At 23.7% G+C, this 13964-nt stretch overlaps 1 protein-coding gene across 3 annotated transcripts; it reads left to right on the top strand.

Annotated features, from left to right (window-relative positions):
- The first annotated feature begins 129 nt into the window (after window positions 1–129).
- LOC126904329 (DNA repair and recombination protein RAD54-like) lies at window positions 130–12647 on the top strand. Of its 3 annotated transcripts, none has more exons than XM_050683305.1 (14): window positions 134–310; window positions 968–1091; window positions 1785–1931; window positions 2376–2572; window positions 2632–2701; window positions 4306–4500; window positions 5060–5281; window positions 5349–5772; window positions 6414–6576; window positions 9290–9491; window positions 10061–10267; window positions 10325–10488; window positions 10937–11126; window positions 12377–12647. In XM_050683305.1, the coding sequence occupies exons 2-14, from the start codon at window positions 1080–1082 to the stop codon at window positions 12443–12445; spliced, it is 2262 nt and encodes a 753-aa protein (XP_050539262.1). In that variant the 5' UTR covers window positions 134–310; window positions 968–1079; the 3' UTR covers window positions 12446–12647. The 3 variants fall into 3 exon arrangements, with proteins under 3 accessions (XP_050539264.1, XP_050539262.1, XP_050539263.1); XM_050683306.1 differs by lacking the exon at window positions 134–310 and adding an exon at window positions 808–874; XM_050683307.1 differs by lacking the exon at window positions 4306–4500 and having other exon boundaries at window positions 130–310.
- Window positions 12648–13964: the final 1317 nt, after the last annotated feature.

Genomic DNA, 13964 nt, shown 5'->3' with positions numbered 1-13964 from the left:
ACTGACAACTTCATTCTGTACACTGTATATTTGAAATGTAGAGGACCTTTAATTTCATTATATCAAAGTAGACTAAAGAAAATTAAATTTTAATGTTAGTGTTTATTCAATTAATCAAATGTTAACTCTTAAATAATTTTTGTTATTTAATAACAAGTTATTTCCATATAGATAATTCGGATTGCATAAACTAGTAATTTTAATTGTAGTTTATTCAGGTGGAAATTTTAATTCAGTTTTAGATTAAATTGATGTTACATTTGAAAATTAATGTTCTTTCAAATAAGTATACAACATTTTTATTATTGAGGTAGATATATAATATTTATTAACAATATTGAATAATATTACTAAACATAAGCTTAGGTGAATTAAATACTTAAAATGAAAATAAAATCAAAATAATTATTTTTTCTTTTTTTTTATATATATAATCATAGATGCTAAAAATAAAAAGTATATGACTTAAAATTAATAACCCAATAATATATTTTTATACCCAAAAATATAGATATTTTTTAATATGTAGAAATCCTATTATTATTTCTGGGTTTGTTAAGTATTGGATCATCCTATTGTTTTTACTCCTATTGCTATAATATAAGTATAAAAGTTTTATTAAATTATAATCCATCTTTATATTGCAATTGTAATACTTTTTAATACATGAAGAAAAATGTATGATATATCAAGCGTATTATGATTAATTTGAATTATTATTTCTAAAAATAAGTATGCTAAGAGATTAATTAGTTTAATTAGAATTGATTTAGTTGAGAATTAATTTTATTTAAAATTTTTCAATAGTTAAATTGTATTATACCTAATTATGATTGACTGTATAACAATTGGTTCTCTGAAGTTAAAAAAAATGGTAACTATATATACTAAATAACCTCCCTCAAATACATTCTATTAACCAATTATTTATTTTATACTTTTTTGTGATAACATATTTGTGTTTCAGAAAACATTTTGGAGACTTGATAACATAAAAATATTTCTTAAGAAATATAATTGCTTAATCATTTGAACGGTGTAAACATTATAAATATGATACTTATATCGTTTTAAAATCAATGCCTATCATGGTAAGTATAAAAAACTGTTATTTTATTTTATTAAACAAATTTTGATATACTGTTGAAATTAATTATCAAAAAATATAAATAATGTTAATGCTTAATTATTAAAAAAATACTGCTATTCATCTGGAAACTCCTAAACAAATATTAGTAGAGTAGGATAGAGTTATAAAATAATTAACTTCTGATTAAAATATATGATGAGAAGTTGAATAATTTAATTCTAGAAATAGCAACTATAATTATGAATAAGGTTATTTTTGCTCATTAAATTAAAGTGGGATACTAATTCTTGAATTTTAATGAGTATTTAATGAAAAAAAAAAAATCATTAAAACCATTTTTAATTATAAACACCAATCTAAAAAATAATTTTGTTATGCTACTATAATTGAAAAAAATGTATCCTTGATATTTATGATCAAATTTATTTAAGCCTTAAATTGAACTAAAATTTTTTTTGTAAAAGTTAATTTTGCAGTGGTATTTTTTTTACCTGCATTGGTGAATCTTAATATCTTTTAAATTATCATAGTTTATTATTAATATTAAAACTTATATTTCCATAACTAAATATTCATATTAAATACCTGTTTCATTTTTTATTACAATAAAATTAAAAATGTTAACTGTATAACACTGATTCATATTATTGTTGAATTTATTTTTAATTAAAATATAATTTTTTTAATTTACTAGCGTCGAAGTTTAGCGCCTAGCCAAGCAAGTAAACGACCTTTAAGTGATTCAAATCAAGCAACAAAATGTATGAAATATATGACATCTCCAAAACAAGAAGTAACATCAAATAATGATGATAAATGTTCTCTAAATATTTCTGATTATGTGAGTTGATTACACAAATAAAATAAATATCAAAACTATCTATTTTAATTTAGTTTGATTATTATAGTTTTGGGGAATATATTTTTCTTTGATTAGTAATTTAAAATTTGATGAAACAAACCAGGTTTTTTTCCAACCCTGATTTATTTATTTACATTGCTTAATAATTTGTAGTATAAAAACCAAAGGGTGCAATTACATTTAGTTAAAACTAAAAAATAATTTTTTTGCTTCACTGTTAGTGTAATTAATACAAATGCATAAAAAATTGCTTGACTAAATAACAAATTAAAAAAAATAAGAATAGTAATTATTGTTTGTACTTATTCAAGATACTTTCATAATTAATAATTTTTAAGACTTTGTATGTGATCATCAATTTCTAAATTTAACCAATTCAAGTAAAATTAATGTTTTTTACTAAAATATCAACTAAATTATTAGGAACAAAAAATTAGAAGTATATTGGCTAAGCCATTTAAAGTTCCAATAGCAAATTGGTCTGGCAATAGCTTCAATAGAGCTTTAGGTGTTCGACGTGATGGTGTTAGACGACCTTTACATGATCCTAGTATACCTGATGCATTAATTTTATATACTCCTCCACAAATTAGTGCAAATGAACTTTTAAAAATTGATAAGTAAGTTGTTCATCAACATAGTTAATAATTAAAATGTTTTAATTCAATTCTATTTTTAGAGATAAAATTAAAGTCCATGTTGTCGTTGATCCAACTTTGTCGAAAATATTGAGACCTCATCAAAGAGAAGTTAATAAATATTATGTTTTTATTTAAATTTAAATTTTTAAGTTATCATATTTATTTTTATAATGAATAAGAAATAATGTACAAATCAAATCATTATATGTTAATGATTTTATATTTAAATTGATTAAACATACAAACAGATTGAAGAACTCATACAACTAATAGAATGCAACTCAAGCATATTTATCATAGGTGATTTTAACGCCTCAATAGGCTATGAAAAAAGTACCTTCTCAGAAAAATATGGACTAGGGAAAACAAACAAAAGAGGGACAAGATTGATAGTTTTGTGAACAATAGGAACTGATGTAACAAATACATTGAAGATATCAAAAATTTAAGACCCAGTGAGATACTTAACTTTGCCAGAAGATAGAACTCTTTGGTTACCACAGGGGGTTACTTGAGATAGTCCACTCTTTATATAATTATAAGTATAATGTAATAAAACTTTGGTGTTTAAACCGAATGAAGATAATTCGGTATAAGGTGTGTACAATGGAACAATAGGTCTGAGTAAATGGGCATTATGTCCACCTCACTAATAACTAAAACTAAACAAATACATACTTTGAAGTTCCGTTATGAAGAAAATACACATGAAAAGCACCTAGAGATAAAAGTCAGTATCAAATAGATTTTATATTCATAAAAACTAAGTTCAGAAATCAAAACAAATCTAGCTACACCCACCCAGGATATGTGATGGTACAATACAACATCAAATTAAAGAAAAGAACCAAAGTAACAAATTAAAAGAAATATTGCATTGTAAAACTAAAAGACTAAAATATAATCANAAGAACCAAAGTAACAAATTAAAAGAAATATTGCATTGTAAAACTAAAAGACTAAAATATAATCAAAGAATTCTAAAAGAATTTAAATGAGCAATTTAAATGCTACTAGAGTAGCAGATTGAATAATTTGTAAAAATAAAATAGAACCGAGAACTTCATGGATGACTGGAAAAATTCTTAAATTAATAGAAAGAAAGAACAAATTAAGGAACAGAGATTACAATTTACATGAATCGGTAAAAAACTGAAGGAACAATAAAATGCTGTCTAGCAAAAGAATGTTGGCTAAATCAAAACATACAAGAAATAGGGTGTAATATACTAAGTAACAATATAGACAAAGTCTATAATAAAATTAAAAATCCAGCAACATAGTTATAGATAAACATGGACAAATTCTATTTGAAAATGAAAAGGTAGTAGAGAGGTTGAAAATGTATATGGAAGAATTATACGAGGGAATAGTGATCAAAAATAAAATATTTTTAGAATATTAAATATTAAAAAATGTTAATTTCTTTTTATCTTATAAGTGAAAAATATAATTAAAGTAATGTTTTTTTTTTTTTGATAAATAAAACACTTAAATAACTTTATGCATTTTATTGTATAATTAATTAAATGCCAAATATTAATTTAAAAAAAATTTCTTTTATAGGAAAAGTAAAATATTATTTTGACATTTATTTTTTCTATGAATCAACATAGTTATTAATTTATTTTTTTTATTTGCTTAATTTATTAATTGCTATAAAAGCTATTTACAAACTTAATATTAACTGAAATTTCATCATTTAAATTTAGGGAGTGAAGTTTATGTATGAATGTGTAACGGGTGTACGAATAGAAGGTGCTTATGGATGTATAATGGCAGATGAAATGGGTTTAGGTAAAACTCTTCAGTGCATTACTTTAATGTGGACATTATTAAAACAAGGACCTGATGCATCACCTACTATTTTTAAAGCTATTATTGTAACTCCAAGTTCTTTAGTCAAGGTATAACTACACTAACTATACACAGAAACTTGGAAATTTTTATTTTTAATTAATCACTCAATCTCCATTAATTAAAACTTTAATGTATTCACTTAATATTTTTTATAACAAGTATAAATACTTATTATTATTATTTTTTTAACGCTTTATAAGCCCGTAGCGGCCTCCCTCATAGGAGGAGTTTTCTAAACCATTGATATTCCGAGATGTGTGGTTAGTCCAAAGCCAGAGAGAGGGATAGTGACTCCAATTAACGAACTGATCTCTCGTTCAGCAAATGAAGCCATCTGTGACTGAGTTTTGAACCCGAGACAGTGCTCGTCAAGCACTGCCTCATTACCAACTTGGCCACATCGTCCCTCTAAATACTTGTATCCATAGAACAATTATAAACCAGTTAATTGTACTTATATTTCAATGTTTGAATTTTATGTTATAACTTAAACTCTAATTATCATGAATATGTTAAAGCTTTTGTAGATTGCATGTTTTGAATGTATTATGTCTTCTAACAGATTGTTTTGTTCAACGTTAATCAATATAAAAAAAATATTTTCAGAATTGGTGTAATGAAATAAAAAAATGGCTTGGAGGTCGTATTGGAGCTCTGCCTGTTGATGGAGGTGGAAAAGAACAAGTTGACAAAGTTATCACTGGATTTGTTCAAGCTAAAGGACGTCGAACAATTGATCCAATTTTAGTTATATCTTATGAAACTTTCCGTAGTCATGCAAACATGCTGCAAAATGCTGATGATATTGGACTTGTATTATGTGACGAAGTAGGTAAACAAGTACTAATTAATTTCATATAAACTTGCCAATGTCATTTATACATAACTCTATTAGGGACATAGATTAAAAAATTGTGAAAATCAAACTTACCGAGCACTGATGTCATTAAAGGCAAAAAGGCGTGTTTTATTATCAGGAACTCCTATTCAAAATGATTTGCTTGAATATTTTAGTTTAGTACATTTTGTAAATGAAGGGATATTAGGAACAGCTCAAGAATTTCGGCGACAATATGAAACACCAATTGTCCGTGGGCAAGATTCTTGTGCTACAGACTCTGAACGTCAGAAAGCAACAGAAAGATTAGAACAATTAATTGCTTTAGTTAATAGATGTCTTATAAGGAGAACTTCAGCTTTACTTTCAAAATATTTGCCTGTTAAAACTGAGCATGTAGTGTGCATAAAACTAACACCTTTACAAAATCATTTATACCAACATCTGCTTAAATCTGACATGGTTACAAAATCCATAAAAAGTAAGCATCAAATTAAACTATTTCTTAAGCAAAATCTTCAAAAAATTTAAATAGTACCCCATACGCTTCAATATTTATAAATACACTAATTTTATCATAAAGAAACATCAATTTAAGTCCATTTTAGGTACTAACAAAGCTATATCTTTGGTCTAAAGACACAAATTAAAAAAAGAAAACTTTTTCTATTATTTTAATAGTTTTATTAAAAATATGATAGATTTGAAATATTTTATAATTATATATTAAATTATTTAAATAGTTGAAAGAAACCGAGAATCATATGCTCCTATTCAAAAAAAGCATGCCACATAGGTGCAAATTTATGAAAAAAATTGTGAGGTTAAATTTAGTAGTCTTTACCTTACATTTTTTTTATATAAAAATATATTTTATCTCTTTAATTCTATCTCAACTATTTGAGGTTGAATCTACCTAACTATGATTTGACAGGATTTGTGTACTTTCTGTCAATCTGATGCAACATTATTATAGCTGAGAAAGCCATATATGGGGTGTTCAGTACTTAAGGAAATGGGTTTCTATTGTTTTCATTGTTTATAACAATTGACCTGTCTCCTTACTTACTGAACACTGTTTATAAAAAATACATAGAATTAAAAACAAATTTTAACTAATAGGTAATGATGGAAAAGTAACTAGTAATGCATTGGCAGCAATCACTTTATTAAAAAAGTTGTGTGCTCATCCAGACCTTATTTTTGATAAGGTCATGAAAGGAACTGATGGTTTTGAAAATGCTAAAGAGTTATTACCTGTGTCATACATTGCTGCTCAAACAAAGTAATAAATGTATTAATTATTAAAAAATGAAATAAATTAGATTTATATGACTAGTTAAATATCTCAAGCATAACCATACAGAACAGTATTTTTTTTCTTGTTAAATTTTACATACAGCTAATATAAATACCATATTTAAAAACATTGTATGGGGTCTATCAGAAATTTGTTTGGTTTAATCCTTATGGCAATATTTAGATTGTTATACAGTATATTTTGTAGCTATTTGATATGAGTTTAGATAATTAATTTCATATAAGATAACCTTAATTTCTATTAGACAGAAAATACTATCAGATAGAAACTCTTTTTAGGGATTTTATACTCATTTAAATAATTTAAAAAAAAACCCAGTACAGTGAAGACGTAGCATAGTTGAGTCAAATATAATAGTATCTGACAGTGATTAAAATCACTGTTATAAAAAACGCTTCGATGCAAATCTGTAGATAGTGTTTAATTTTAAAAACTAGTGGATTATTCCAAAAACTACATGATCTCCTATTTCCTTATTTATATCCTGATTACAAGTTTTATGATTTATAAGTGTAACATAAATATATATACAGGGTGATTTTTTTATCATAACCCACTCAATTACTTACAGAATAATAATAATATAAATTTTTTTTATTATTACTATCTTTAGTTACACATTATTCTTGAATTATTAACTATGTAATACTTTTTAAGTTCATCCCTTATGCCTTGGAAGGGGGTCAACTTTGTTTTTTTAAATGGTAACACATATTTTTAATTTAATAAAATGTTCGAGTTTTTAATTCAATAATAAATGGCATTTGAATTTTTAATAAAACTTAATTTGTTTATTAGATATAAACATTTAAAGTTTCAAATTTTTGAGTTAATATATAGGTATAATACACAAGGGATTACAAATACAGGTAGATAATTGGTTTTTTATGACATCTATATTAGCAGGTACACAGCATTGTTATTATCAATGATAGTAAGGTACATTGTTGTGAGTTTATAAATACACTAACTGACAATACAAAAAGTATATCTATTGATAGTCATAATTGATAATAAACAATCCGTGACTGTGATAGCAATATCATAAAAAACCAATTAGCTACCTGTATTTGTAATCCCTTGTGTATTATACCTATATATTAACTCAAAAATTTGAAACTTTAAATGATTATATCTAATAAACAAATTAAGTTTTATTAAAAATTCAAATGCCATTTATTATTGAATTAAAAACTCGAACATTTTATTAAATTAAAAATATGTGTTACCATTTAAAAAAACAAAGTTGACACCCTTACCAGGCATAAGGGATGAACTGAAAAAGTATTACATAATTAATAATTCAAGAATAATGTGTAACTAAAGATATTAATAAAAAAAATTTTTTAAATTATTATTATTCTGTAAGTAATTGAGTGGGTTATGATAAAAAAAATCACCCTGTATATTAATTATATTTATAGCATATAAATATATAAAGGGAAATGATTTTATTTAAAAAAAGGTATGTCGCATAAAAGAAGAATATAAATATTACTTATCTTAAAAAAATTATAATGATCCATACATTTTTCAAAAAGTTATAGCGTTATAAAGTTAAATATATAAAAAAGAATTTTTTTACAAAAATCATATTTTTTTTTATTAAATTTGATATCTGTTTTCAACATGAAGATAAAATAAAGTCCGAAAATTTTTTTTTTCCATGATAAAGTATAGTAGATTAGCTTTAATTTAAGATATATATAAAAGTATCAGACTTTCCGGAACATTTTCAAAAGTTAAGTTGAAATAGTCCTACTTTCTATCTGCATTTTTATAGCTTTTTTAGCTAGAAGTCAAGAGGGGCCTACCACTCATTCCCTCCTACATTTATTCGTGTATATATGGGTAATTCTATTAATAATCAATAAGATTTTTAACTTTAGGTTAAATAATTTTAATTTTAATAAAATTATAAATTTTTTGAAATTAATTTATTCAATACTTAAGATATCTAGTGACATAAATAACAAAACCCGCACTTCACCTCTAGCCATAACATTAAATTATTAAAAACTTCTGAAATACTTGTCCAAAAGTTGTTATAGACCAGTAATTTGCTTAATTAGATCATTAACTAATAAATAAGCTAATTAATATGTACATTCCAGTATAAATAAATGAAATTACTACACTTATACATGAGGGATGAACATCAAAATTATTTTATGACTGATAAATTAAAAAAACATGTAACTAATAAAAATCAAGAAAAAAAAAATTACATTATAGTTTTTTTTTCAATTAATTTAATAGTTTACAATAACAAAATCACTCCGTATACTTGCAATAAATTTGAGAAAACTTGTCTTTTTTAAAATAGCTTAAGAAAGATCTATAAACACATTTAAATCCATTTACCAAATAATAAATTGTAGTATATTGTATTCTATTGTATTTCATTTCTTCTAATGTTTGATTTACTTGTATTAACCCTGAAACAAAAAAATTCATTTTATCATTAATAGCCTAAATAAATTTTCAAACATTTTTCTTTGTTATATAAATTCCGAGGTTTGATAGTCATTAGTTATTTAGGTACTTATAATTATTTATTTTAAAATTAAAAAAAAATTACCAATATATTATAAATTTAAGTTTGTTATCTTAGTCGTTTACCCAATTCACAGCTGTTAATTTATAATTATTATTATTCATTAATCTTTTATTTTAGAAATAGACTGATGATTGAATTATCATCTAAATTAATGGTTCTAGACACTATGCTAGCTGTTATAAAATCAACTACAACTGATCGAGTAGTATTAATTTCTAACTATACTCAAACATTAGAATTATTTGAAAGACTAGCCAAGTTTCGCAACTACACATATGTAAGACTAGATGGATCAATGACTGCTAAAAAAAGAGCTAAAGTATGTTTTTCTAATAATTTTTGCATTTAATTTCATTCAATTATTGTATCATTTAAAACAATAAGGAAAATTATCTTATATTATAGAACTAACTTAAAATATATGAGAAATAATCATTCTTTTATAGTTATTTGATCTTTTTAATTTTGTAAAGTTCAATGTACTACTAGTTAGTATATTAAATATACTAACTAGTAGTACATTGAAAAAAAATTTTTTAATAAATTTTATCTCTCCACTTTTTTTTTTTGAAATTTACTTTTTGTATTCTCTAATAGAGAATCCCTTTTTTGACAATTTTGTATAATCAATGGGCAAATCCTTTCACTATAAAAACTAATAAAATAAAAATAGGGATATGTAATATATAGTATATATAATAGAATTTTTATTATCTTCTGGACTATTTCAAAAAATGGAGATAGCCATGGCTGCAATAACTACAGTTATTGCACTGGCCTCTTCAATTGTAGACCTAAAATGTCAATTTTCTACTATTCTTATTATACTTAAAAATTATTTTAAACTATATTGTACTAAAATTAATATTTATATTTATTGTCTTTTAGGCTGTTGATGATATTAATAGTCCAACAAGTGGTACATTTTTATTTATGTTGAGTTCCAAAGCTGGAGGTTGTGGTTTGAATTTGATTGGGGCTAACCGCTTAGTAATGTTTGATCCTGATTGGAATCCAGCTAATGATGATCAAGCTATGGCTAGAGTGTGGAGAGATGGTCAGAAGAAACCATGTTTTGTTTATCGGTTTTTAGCTGTAATTTTTAAAAAAGTATAAAATATATCAAATATTCTAATTTTTACGGAATTTTAGACTGGTACTATAGAAGAAAAGATGATGCAGAGACAAGCCCATAAAAAAGCATTAAGTTCAAGTGTTGTTGACTGTGAAGAGGATGTTGCTAGACATTTTTCAGCATCAGAATTGCGTGCTTTATTCTTTCTTCATCAAAATACTATTAGTGATACTCATGACAAGTAAAAAAAATTTTATTTTTGATATTATTATTTGATGTTGTGAAGAATATTTTTTGTTTTCTAACTGAAATATAATTGGCCACACTTATATTATCTTGTAATCATGCTTATAATACCTGTGTATATCCTCCATTATCCACTGCTAATATAGTATTAGTTTATATTTAAAACACTTTATGTAATAAAATATCTCTATTATTTCTATATATAATTGTGTATTATAACCCTATTTAAATTGTTAGCTATACGAAAGAAGTTTTTTCTTTTCTAAATAATTTCAAAAAAAATGTGTTGCAGGGTTTTTCCATGGAGACAACAAAATTTATTTTTAATAACTGTTTAACTGAATTATAGAAAATAAAGCAAAAATGTTTTTCCTGTAATATTAACCTCAAAAATTTACACCTTTCACTTTATGATCATTTAAATCTATTTTTTATTTTTAAAGAATAAAATGTACACGATGTGTTAATAATATTCAAACAAAAGGACCTCCAGTAGATAGTGATTGTACCAATGATTTGTCTTGTTGGAACCATTGCGCTGACAAAAGATGGTTAGTTGATCCAGTTTTAAAACAGTGCTGGAGTGCAGGAATCAGTATGGTATTTTATCATCATTCTACTGTTCATAAAGAGGTAATTTTTTTCCATTAAATGCTTTTTATCTGACCAAAATAAAAAATTTTATACAGAAAAAATTTAAATCAAAATAAATCTTCTGTATAAAGGATTAAAATTTATGTATTAGCAAAAATTTTAATAATAAATTGGGATTATATTTCAAATATGTATTTTATTTAAAATAAAATAAGTCACAAATAATTTATAAATCTTATTAATGAAATTTGCAATATCATAATAGTTATTATTATGTACAAAGTAAGTCGCATAGTTTTGACAAATTCAATAATAATTATGCTGTATTTTTTTTTTTTTTTTTTTATTACATTTTAAACAAACTTTTTAATATTTATCTTTAAAAAAAAAAAAAAATTAAATTAAAATTTTTACAAATTCAATAGAGCTTTTTTTTATAAAAAAAAGTTTATGGATCAATAACAAGTTAAGGATTAGTACCTATTAAGTTACAACCATTTTAATATATAGAGCAGGTAGTGAAAAGGTTGTCCACATTATGTAATGAATGCATTTATCTCAATAAATTTTTAACCTAAAATTTTCATCAACCCTTCAAAAAAGTTGGCAAGAAATGGACTCAAAAAATAGCTTTAAAAAAAAAAAAAAAAAAGTTACAGTAAAATGGTCATTAGATTATAAGTTATTGGATTTATCATATCTTTGTGACTCACTTTCTATAGTCTATAAAATAATAATAACTGAATAAAAAACATAAATGATACCTTTAATATTTGTAATTACTTGAACTTAATTAGTTTTATTAGAATAATAAACTACAGCACCTTAAAATTCAAAAGGTTCTAATAATTACAATAAATCATAGGAAAATAAATGTATTCCTACTCAAAAAAATCGCCCACAAGCTAATAATATAAAAACATCATCATACATTACAATATACATACACCTTACATTTTTCAATATATTGTTTAACAATTCTAATTCATAAACAATGAGATATTATTAATTAATGTAATTAATATATATTAACACATATGTTAATAAGTGTTCGTAAAAATAATATTAAAGAAATTTTAAAATACCATCAGCAATAAAATATACCCCTAAAATAATAACCTTAAAACTTTTTAATAAATTCATTATTTTGGCACATTCTTAAATTACATTTTTGTCTAACTAAAATTTAGTTTTAGATGTATTTATTTAATCTATATGTCTACTTCCCTTTAAATTTCGATGTTTACTGTACAAATTTTCATTTGTATTATTAATTTATTTTATTTTAGAAATCTATAATAAAAGAAGAAACTTTAGAACCTGATACTGTCATTGAAGAAAAAGATAATGCTGAATAAGTGAAACAGTCATATATGTGACACATGTATATGAAACATATTATATATAGTTTAACTTTAAATCAAAATAAAATATGTATCTGTCTAAAATAATTTTGTTACATTACAGTTGTATACTTATATTTTATTCATTATAATTAATATTTGAGTGAATTAATAAATACTTGATGGTCTATCAGATTTTGATTTTGAACTATGAGCATGTAATGTCTATAATTATTTTAGTTTATTAATCAAAGCTTAAATTTCTTCAATTGAAATCTTTGGTTTGTTAAAAAAATTATCTTCATTTAATTTAAGGTTATAACTGAAATCCTAGAGAAAAATTGAAATGTTGTAGTAATAATTAGAAATTTAATGTTAAACATTTTAGAAATAGATTTATGAACAAATTTTGTTGGTAACTACGTAATTAAAATAGGACTACTAGAATGATTTTATCTAAGAGCCAAAAAAAGCTAACTATATACTTTTTTTCGAAAGAAATTAATAAATATTTAAGCTGCTTACCTAGATTTTTATGCAATTTTGAAGTGTAATGACACATTCACGTGAGACTAAAATAGCTTATCCCAACTTTAACAAAAAGATTCCTAATGATGCAAGTATACAAATCTGGTCATAAAAGCTACAATATTTTAGGACCTTAATAAGGTCGTATTCTATTTATTCTTCTACGACACTGACTGAACTACATTTTAGTTAATATTATCAAAATAAGATAACTAACAAATTAGTCACTAGTTGAATTACGAATTATAATTATGTCAAAATATGACTTTTAATTTTTTAATTAAAAAATATAAACATTTATTTTTACTTTTATTCTAATTAATATAATATGTCTCAAGTCTAGATTTTATTGGTGCACTGAGAAATTGATGATGGAACTGAAAAGAACACATATTTTTTTTCAGTTTTATTAATTTATTAATTATTTAAGTCGCATGCGGCTCATTAAATTATTTCTATTTGTGGAACAAACTTCCAAAATTTACAGGTAAAAATATTATCTATAATCTATTAAATATGCAAGTTAATAGATGTGTCACCAGGAGGATGCAAAGTTAAATTCAAAAGTTAATTTTAAGGAAAATTATCCTAAAATAATCCTAATCCTAAAATGTATATTGCTTATTATTTATTCAACTAAAGATAAATTTATTTGGGTATTAGAGCTCTCGGGAATTCCTAAACAAGATTTATAAGTTTATAAATATTTTATGGAAATTACTTCACATAAAGTTTTAACTATTTTTAATTGCTTCTTGTTATATCTGCTAATTTTACGGTCAATCAAAATTATTTTAACTCTTTATGAAAATCCTTTTTTGCGTTAGACTTTTTAAAACGTCCCACATAAAATATAAAATAAAAGTTGTAATTCAACGTGTTTTACCTGAAATAATTTTTGAAATCACTAGTTAATTAAATTAGAAATCCGTATATTTAAACGAGTTATTAATAGATAATGATCGTAAATACATTATTTTAATACTACCCAAAAATAGAAAAACAA

Source organism: Daktulosphaira vitifoliae, unplaced genomic scaffold (assembly GCF_025091365.1).
Source record: "Daktulosphaira vitifoliae isolate Bord-2020 unplaced genomic scaffold, ASM2509136v1 Scaffold_4, whole genome shotgun sequence".
NCBI lineage: Eukaryota > Metazoa > Arthropoda > Insecta > Hemiptera > Phylloxeridae > Daktulosphaira > Daktulosphaira vitifoliae.
Note: the sequence above shows the minus strand (reverse complement) of the source record. Positions and strands in the feature narration are given on the sequence as shown.

What these genes read in the sequence shown, in the direction of transcription:
- LOC126904329 (XM_050683305.1), top strand. An exon ending in CTCTAAATATTTCTGATTAT is followed by an intron (nt 1,932 to 2,375) that starts GTGAGTTGATTA and finishes CTAAATTATTAG; the next exon opens with GAACAAAAAATTAGAAGTAT. An exon ending in TGAGACCTCATCAAAGAGAA is followed by an intron (nt 2,702 to 4,305) that starts GTTAATAAATAT and finishes ATTTAAATTTAG; the next exon opens with GGAGTGAAGTTTATGTATGA.